At 35.9% G+C, this 9,138-nt stretch overlaps 1 protein-coding gene and 1 pseudogene across 1 annotated transcript; both read left to right on the top strand.

Moving 5' to 3' along the window:
* On the top strand, positions 1-6,195 carry LOC109857293 (annotated as a pseudogene).
* A 1,550-nt stretch (positions 6,196-7,745) lies between these two features.
* LOC109857292 (THAP domain-containing protein 1-like) lies at positions 7,746-8,773 on the top strand. Its single transcript, XM_020433465.1, has 4 exons — positions 7,746-7,811; positions 7,889-7,959; positions 8,038-8,329; positions 8,612-8,773. The coding sequence occupies exons 1-4, from the start codon at positions 7,746-7,748 to the stop codon at positions 8,771-8,773; spliced, it is 591 nt and encodes a 196-aa protein (XP_020289054.1).
* The last annotated feature ends 365 nt before the right edge of the window (positions 8,774-9,138 follow it).

Below are 9,138 nucleotides of genomic sequence, written 5' to 3'. Positions count from 1 at the left end.
ATGTCCACTCAACTGGTAGCAACAGTAGTTATACCTTATGAATGTGCCATACCTATTGTATTGTTGGATAGTGTCGGAAACGCATCGTTTCTTATAGAAGATATTACGATATTTCTCAGAGAAAAAGTAAAGGATGTCATAGTGGCCTCACATGTGCGTTATGTAGCACTTCCAATAAACTCCAGCTCTTACAATACTATAGTAACTACTGGACTTGTTTTGTTCAGNTATGATACATTACTTAAAATATTACAAAATTAGCTTCAAACAAATATACACATGCTGTACGACATAATTGCATTAAAAACAATATTATGTTTAGAGACGCTGACATTGCATATAATAAAGAAGTAGATTCAGTTATAAGAAAAACAGACGTAACATGTTTGGTTGTACGCAGTGTGATACAAGAAATGTTCAGTAATTGGCTAGTTAGATTTAAGCAGTCTGATCTTTGGTTTGTTGAANGTTTTTCGACATTTTACGGAGTTTATTCGATCAGGTAATACGTGCATTTGTAATTCAGTTGCTTTTTTCACTAAATTATATTGTAAAAAGAAACGTAGTTTAATAACATGTATATAACATAAATATATAAAGTACTATCATCAAGTAGTACCATCTAAAGTTAGTGTTATATTTTCTATAGTTTTTTTTTTTAAACATATACATCATTTAAGTTTTATATTAAATATACATATATATATGTATATGTAATATACATATATATGTGTATATGTAATATACATATATATGTGTATATGTAAAAACATTAATTATACACATACATATGTGTGTGTGTAAAAACATTATTATACATATATATTTGTACAGATCAATAAAGAAAAAACATAATATGTAATATAAATGAATACGTGTGAACACGTTTCAACACGTTTTGCCGTTAGTTATACGCGACTACATTGTGCAGTTGTTAAATCACTTTTGTATTTTAATAAATATTATATTTACATATTTTAATAAACATTAAAGATGGTAAGAGCATGTTGCGTTTCTACTTGTAAATCTGGGAGTAATGTACCATCTCATTCATTCCCAAAAAATCGTGAACTTCGCAAGTTGTGGTTAGAAAATTTACATATACAGCAAGTAGAAGAATGTGAACTTCAACAGTGGCAAGTGTGCTACAAACATTTTTGTGATAACGATTATAGTTGTTCCCCAACAAGACGTGTTTTAAAAAACACTGCAATTCCGATACATATATTAACTGGTAAAATACAAGGAGAATGGGATGCTAATGTTATATATACTCAAGCTAAAACAATGTCTCTGAAATATTATAAAAGAAAAAATAAAATGTTGACATTTATATTTTATATACTATTTATAATATGTACGTTATATATATTTTAATAAATTATGACAATAAAAAAAATAGTGTAATAACCTAACCTAGATGCGTATATATGTGTGTGTGTGTGTGTAACACTGGACGCCATGTTGGAATTTAGTTTCATTTTACCAACGCGATATTTCAGAGAGCGCCACAAATGCTGGTACCACTGGGTCCCATAGAATTTATACGGCAGTTTGGTGGCCCCGAGGCGGTCTTCTCTGATACAATACACGTCGCCACGTCCCGTCGTCCTTGACAACGCAAAACTAGAAATAAAAAACAACAAAAAAACACAACAACAACAAAACAGAGCTTAAAGTTTACATAACACAAACTGAACCGAGAGAGCGTAGAAAGAATTCCATTTTCCGACTTAATTCATTCGGCATTAACGCGCGAATATTTCTCACCACCTTACTATCTTACACCGTGCCGTCCGTTCACTATCCCGGACGAACCCCCAAAATGTTACGCCCGCGGAGGCGAGACGGCACTATCGCCGGCCATCGAGGTTCACGCGCGCGTTCGCGGCGAAGAAGAAGCGCGGTTTCTCTCTCAAAACACTTTATTACCACTCAGAATACAAACGATATCAGAATACAAATTGTATCAGGACGAATCGTCGAAGCGCGACGTGACAGCTCTCCGTTGCAATTCTTCTTAAACCAACTCGCGAGTCGCCCGGCAACAAACAGTCGCGCCAAGCGCGCGCCGTTTACGCGGCTCCCGCGACACATACGCGGTGACCGCCGCGTAACAATACATCTTCTTCATGTGGGTTCTGTTCTTTGGTTTTCTGTGTGACTTTTACCATTTTATATTCTAACATTTTCAATTTTTCCTTTAAAAGTCTGTTTTCTTCTTTTAATTTTTTGTTTTCTTGCGTATCGAGAAGTATATTTTCAAGATCTTTTTCGAGATCTTTGTCAACATCCATTTGTTCCATTTTACTGATACGTCTCACACAAAGGTATTTTGTAAACGCAAGAGGTCGAGGTCGCGACAATGCAGTGACAATGCGCTCGCACAGGATCGATTTTTGTTACTGTTAACCTCTTGAAAAAGCCGCGATCCTGACAAAATGCACACGACAATTCCGGCAACACCACCATTCCCTCCGGCGAGGAGGTGGATCTATTATTGATTAAAAAGTAATTTAGACCGGAGGATTCGCGGTGACCGTGCCTCTTGATAGAAGATGTTCTTGTCCTGTAAAGCCGTCAATCAATTCGGACGAAATGACAAATTATCTTTGTGTGAGACGTACCGCTACGTCACCACATGAAATATATCTATATATTATATATATACGTATCTCGCTTGCTTGCTCGTTCGCTTGCGTTCCACTTACCTCTCGTCTTTTCCTTCTTTCAATATACTGTAACAACACCATCTGGTAGCAAAACTGTGAACATGCACACAATTTGGTCGCACGATGATGACTACGTTTCTTAATCGTAAATTTTTCACTTCGAAACTTTATCGTCGTGTATCTCGAAAAATCAGAAAAAAACAACAAAAACGCAAGTATACTTTTTTTTTTAGTTTTTTAGCTTGAATCGAACGAGACTAAAAAGAAGTCGATCGGTTCAGTCGTTATTGAAAAATAGCTGATTTAAAATCTCCCCTCCATTAAAATGCATGATTTTCGCGTATAAGAGGCACAGTGTGCCTCGCACAGTTCGACGCAACTTCGTTGCGCGTGAACTTGGCGCGAGGCACTACCGTGCCTCTTGATTAATTGATTATCTTGAGTATGTAGACCGTCCAATTTACGACTTTGTTTAACATAATTTTAAGAGTTATATTTGTGTAAAATTCTATATAGTTTATTTTACATATAGTACTTTTACTGATTGCAAACATATTTTTACTCTTAGATATCGTGAAGCATATTGTTACACTCGCGGTAGCGGTTCTGTTCCGTCACCGATCTTCGCGATTCGCGCACACGACTGCGGGAATGAGAAGACGTGAGTTCTCTTAACACCACTTTATTAAGCTACAAATTATTACAGAAATTACAGGATCGTCTGTAACGCGTCGTGACAGCTTCGCGTCCGCGATTCGTCTCTCCACACAATCACTCCGTCGCCCGGCGACGAACAATCGCGCCGAGCGACAGATACGCGGTGACCGCCGCGTAACAATATAAAAGTTTATATGTGAGTTGCTTATACGCTATTTGGAATATTTTGGTCAATTTTTTGTTTATTTGAAAATAAATGCAATCGTGAATTTATTATTCAGGATGTCCCGTTGTCATTTATGTGAGACAAAATTACAAGATATTAATCTTTTTTATCCGTCATTTTTCTTTACTTCACATATTTGAAACATGTGATCGTTACATACGTATGCAAAATGATTGTTACCGCATTTCTCAAAATATGTTTCCAAAAATCATTTAATTACTAATCTCGTTTTTGTTACAAATAGTTTCACAAACGCCGTATGTGAAATGTTCTAAAATACAAACAAGTATAGTATAAAATAAAACATTCACTATAATACATATACTGTAAGAATCGTCACGATGATTTGCATAAAAATTATTTATTTACTTATAATTTGTTATAAACAGTTTTCTTGTAAAAGATTACACAGGCTCACAAAAAAAATGGTCTGAACTCGAAATGGGAAACATGTTTTGTTTTGAGGTGCTAAATCCAAATCTGAAGTCAAAATAGGGGGTTTCCCAGATCGATCTTCTTTAAATTGCGTTTAATCATCAGAAAATCCTGGAAACTAGGGAAAAGCATTCAGACAATCTTGTGTGTAATAACAAGGTTAACGATTTTATCAAGATATTAAAGAGATGGAGAAACGATATCAAAAACAATGGGACTTAAATATGATGGCTTCTGCTGAACGTAAAGGAGAGACATTACTTCAAAAAGAAACAAACGTAAAAGAAATCTTTTACGCAGATCTTTCGAGGATAAAAGAGTACGTAAACGAGCAAAACATTAAATAAACTACGTACACATAAAAACTTACAAATAAAGTTAATTCGAGTTAAGTGGTTTACTTGAGAGACGACAAAAGTTCACTTTATCGTCTGCTTCCGATATAGTTGGCTTGGGATAAATGTGACAATGTTACAATAATTATAACTTATAACTGCGCGACTATATTAATAACTGATTGTAATATCTGACTGACTGTAACTGACTTTTGATTTGAATCTTGATTTAGAACTGCTTTGGATCTGAGCTCCGGATCCAAGGTGCGGGGTTTTTGTTCGGAGATCAGGGAGTGAGGATTCCTTGATCTCTATCAATCGATTTGTCCCTTAATTATTCTCTCCTTCATCTCTACCGAATTATCGATCTCTCATTCGTTGATCTCTCAGAGGCGAGTAACTCCGCCTGCGTTCGTTTTCTAGGGTAGTAGAGCCATCGATTGTTTAGATTTCGATGTTGTCTTTTTTATCTTGTTTATATTAACGTGCGGTGGTCTTCGCCTCTCGAATTTTATGGCGGTCTTGAAGCGACGAGAGCTATGGCGAGCACGTGCGTAAGAGCTCATTGTTTATTATACTCCTTTCGTGAGAGTCGATCGGGATTCAAGTTCCTCGGCTCGGTTTTGTTTAATGTATATAATACGTGATCAGATTTGGATCGACTTATCTCGCTAGTCTGTTGGTTTCTTATTGTTTAGTGATTTATTATAATAATTATTCTTCTTATAATTCTGGGATAGTTACTGTTTTATCAAATCGGGTTAATGATGTAGGTTTATTAATGTGTATCGGTATTATAATATCTTATGGTGGGTGGAGGATATTTATGTTGAGTAATAATTCATTAATTATAATAATAATTTTTGTTGCTGCTATCACTAAAAGGGCTCAAATTCCATTTTCTTATTGATTGCCTCAGGCAATGGCGGCTCCTACGCCTGTATCATCGTTAGTTCATTCTTCGACTTTAGTTACTGCTGGAGTTTACCTATTGATTCGATTCAATGAGTTATTAATAATAACTTGATTTTCAGATTTATTATATATTATTTCTTTATTAACTATGTTTATAGCTGGCTTTATAGCTAATTTTGAATTTGATTTGAAAAAAATTATTGCTTTGTCTACTTTAAGTCAATTAGGTTTAATAATAATGATTCTGAGTGTAGGTTATAAATATGTGTCGTTTTTTCATTTAGAAGTTCATGCTATTTTTAAATCATTATTATTTCTGTGCGTAGGATCAATAATTCATTTAATATCTAATAATCAAGATATTCGATTTTATGGTAAAATAAATGAAAATTTATTCCTTTTATTATAATATGGTTTTATATTTCTAGAATTTCTTTATGTGGAGCTTCTTTTATAGCTGGGTTTTATTCAAAGAATCTAATTATAGAGATTTTATATTTTAAAAGTTTAAATTTATTAGTTATATTTATAAGAATTATGTCTTTGTGTTTTACTGTAAGTTATACTGTTCGTTTAGTATATTATATTTATTTTGGTAGAATTAATTTTTATTTTTCTTGATATATATTTACTAGAAGGTGGGGGATGAATTTGTCAATATTTATTTTACTTATAATGAGAGTGATTTTTGGATCATTAATTTCATGAGTAACATTTTTTGATTTTACTTATGTTTATTTGAATATTTTATTGAAGTTAATTACTTTAAGAGCATGTTTAGCAGGGGTGGTTATTGGGTTGATTATATATTTTTATAATTTTTTAAAATTTTATTTTTTTGTTTATTTTATTAGTTCTATGTGAATAATAATGTTTTTTTTTTAGGTATATCTATAATTTGTTACTTAAACTATTTCTTAAAATAATATTGTTGTTTGTTTGAATAGGTTCTTAACAATATTTCAAAATTATTTCTTAAAATTCTAATTAATCGTTATAGTTACGCGAGACGTTATACGTACAATGCACATTACAAAATGAATTGAAAAAAATACTTGAAGAAAAACCTAATCTAACCTACCCTGGTCTCGGGAGAGATGGCCAGGGTTATGTGGAAGTCCCTGTCCCATCTCGCGAGATAAGAGAGGTATACCCACTAAAACCTCCAAGGTGTGCCTACTCAGTCCGTCTGAGGGAAGGACCCGGAACCCCTGGTAAGGACTCTGCCGGGACCCTCCCTCGGGCTATTCTGACTTCTAACTACATTAAGAGAGATGAGCAAGCTACAATGTTGGTGCAATGAAAACGAAAACTAGAAATCGCACCTATGCAGAATATAAAGGAGTTTGTTGCGTTAGAACAAAAGCTGCATGATAATCAAACTTTTCGCGAAGAGCTTGTACGTTTACGTTAAACATTAATAAAATTGTCATTTTTTGTTGATATATCTGTTCTAATAATGATATGATTGTTTTATTTTTCACAAACATGATACGTATAAATGTCATTGATACTGATGCTCCAATATTACGAATTGTCAAAAACATTTATCGAAATATACGCAGGCCGAACTGTGGTAATAGGATTCGATGCAGTAAAGCAAATCACCGGAAAAAGTATTTGCAAATACAAACTTTTGTAAATGTAAGAGAGGCAATATCATCCAATATTACATAATATATATTACAATATAATATTAATATGAATTATATGATATATAATTTACTGAATATAAGTACAGTCGGCGTCAATTAATCGTTTCGTGTGTCTGCTGTATAGGAACATATTGCTGCAAGAATCTTATTAAAGAGAAAGTAAAACAACAATACATTTGTAAAAAATTTCCATGTTTTTTGCGACTTACACTGATATTAGCTTGTCTATAATGAAATAGACAGGTTATGTTCTGTTATGCTGAACATGTACAATTCTTTATTGCGCTGAAAACATTTCATATTATTTTAAATATATTGTTACGTTCGCGGCGCACGATCTGGCTCCGCAACCGAGCCACGCGATTCACGTAACCGTTCGCGGAAATGAGAGGGTACGCGGCTTTTCAACAAACACACTTTATTACAATAAAATCCAAGGAAAGAACAGCTCGTTGTACAAATCGCCGAAACGCGTCGCGACAAAAGCCTCGATATCGATCAATCGTTCGACGAACATCTTCTACCTCGTGGACGACACGCGCCGCATCTCGCAACAATATATACAATGATGATACACTTACTATTCCGTGCAATTGTATGTATAACATATACGTATGTTTCTTAACATGTACAGTCGGCGTCAATGAATCGTTTCGTGGACGCGGGGAGCTAGGGGTAAGAGGGACGGTATTCCCTAGCAGTAAATACTGTAATTGGTCAATTCATCGAAATCTGCTACAGTTAGTTAGTGCGGCGCCCGTTGGCAGTACTTACTCCTAGGGAGAATACCGTCTCTCTTACCCACAGATGTCTATACTACTACTAGATCGCTAACTTGAGACTGTGGAATATGAAAAAACTGAGGCTAGCAGGATATCCGGTTTCGGTCATGACAACTTACAACAAAATGGCGGCGGTGCGTATATGATCAGTACGCGAATGTGCTACTCGGGCCTTGTTAAAGTAAAAAAGTAACATCGTAAACATCACTGTGTAAACATGCCGAGCTGTTGTTGCGTTCCACAGTGTAAAAATATCACAAAAGATGAATTTCATTTATTTCGGTAAGGAGGAGATATTTATTTATACTTCGAAGTTACAATATTTTAAGGTTATGTAAGTAAACAATATAAATATTGTAGATTTCCATTAAATCGCCCGGATATTTTACAACTGTGGATTGCAGCAATTGGAAGAGACGATTTTAAACCTACAAAATACAGCTTAATATGCAGTTTACATTTTCAAGAAAATGATTTTATGAAAAGACCCAATGCAAGTGGTGTCCGGTTGAATAATCTTGCTGTGCCTTCAATATTTTGTGCTCCTATTTCTGCGGATGTAACTGCTTCTGCAATTGAGACTCCGTCAATTGAATTCAATACTACTCTTGCTTCTACATCTGCTGTGGTGCCAGAAATCAAATGGAAAAGTATTGTTGCGCTCGCGATGGCAGTTCCGCTCCGTCACCGCTTTCCGCGATTCGCGCACACGTCCGCGAGAATGAGAGAGACGAGACTTCTTAATAAAAGCACTTTATTACAGCCTTTAACAATAATAAAATACAAAATTGTACGCGCAAAACGCAACGTGACAGCAACACGGCCGCGGTTCAACTCTAACAACCTTTTCGGTCGCCCGGCAACAAAACAGTCGCGCCGAGCGCACGCCGTTCACACGGCTCCCGTAACACACACAAGGTGTCCCTCGCGCAACAGTATTTTAAAACCAAAAGAAGATAATTCGAAAGAGAATACAAGTACTCCTAATACTACTATCAAAATACACATGCACAAATCAAGAACAATTATGAATAATTCGTCTACAATTAATAACTATGATTTGTCGAAAATATTTAACAATAAGACTATATTCTAGTCTTCCATCCCCGCCATTTTGGATAGCGGACATACTTGAAGATGCGTGAGTGCTTTCTATAGATTCTATCCTTATATTCATGGACGCATACCCTACGCCTGGCGCCCGCGGTGCGCCAGGATCGCCATCTCCCGTTTCCTGTAACGTCGGCGAATCGCTCGCGTGTTGTCTCGGAGCGTTCCGCCGGGTGACCGAGCAGCCGCCGCGTACTGCCACACCCCGGAGACGTGCTCCACGTAGATATCCCGCGACCAGCGTATGGTTAGGTATCGGAGACCATGAGACGGCGCATCATCGCTGCGTACGTGTTGGAAACAGCAGCTTCAGCACAGCCTCATTCCTCCGGTCCCATGAGCCGAGGGAGC

Source organism: Pseudomyrmex gracilis, unplaced genomic scaffold (genome assembly GCF_002006095.1).
Source record: "Pseudomyrmex gracilis isolate BER0280 unplaced genomic scaffold, ASM200609v1 scaffold_154, whole genome shotgun sequence".
Taxonomy (NCBI): domain Eukaryota; kingdom Metazoa; phylum Arthropoda; class Insecta; order Hymenoptera; family Formicidae; genus Pseudomyrmex; species Pseudomyrmex gracilis.
This window is presented reverse-complemented; position numbering and strand designations above follow the sequence as displayed.

Excerpts from the sequence above, each read along its gene's own strand:
- LOC109857292 (XM_020433465.1), top strand. The coding sequence starts at position 7,746 with ATGAAAAAACTGAGGCTAGCAGGATATCCGGTTTCGGTCATGACAACT. Across the intron at positions 7,812-7,888 it reads CTTACAACAAAATGGCGGCG|GTAAACATGCCGAGCTGTTG; the intron begins GTGCGTATATGA and ends AAACATCACTGT. Across the intron at positions 8,330-8,611 it reads CAGAAATCAAATGGAAAAGT|AGTATTTTAAAACCAAAAGA; the intron begins ATTGTTGCGCTC and ends CCCTCGCGCAAC.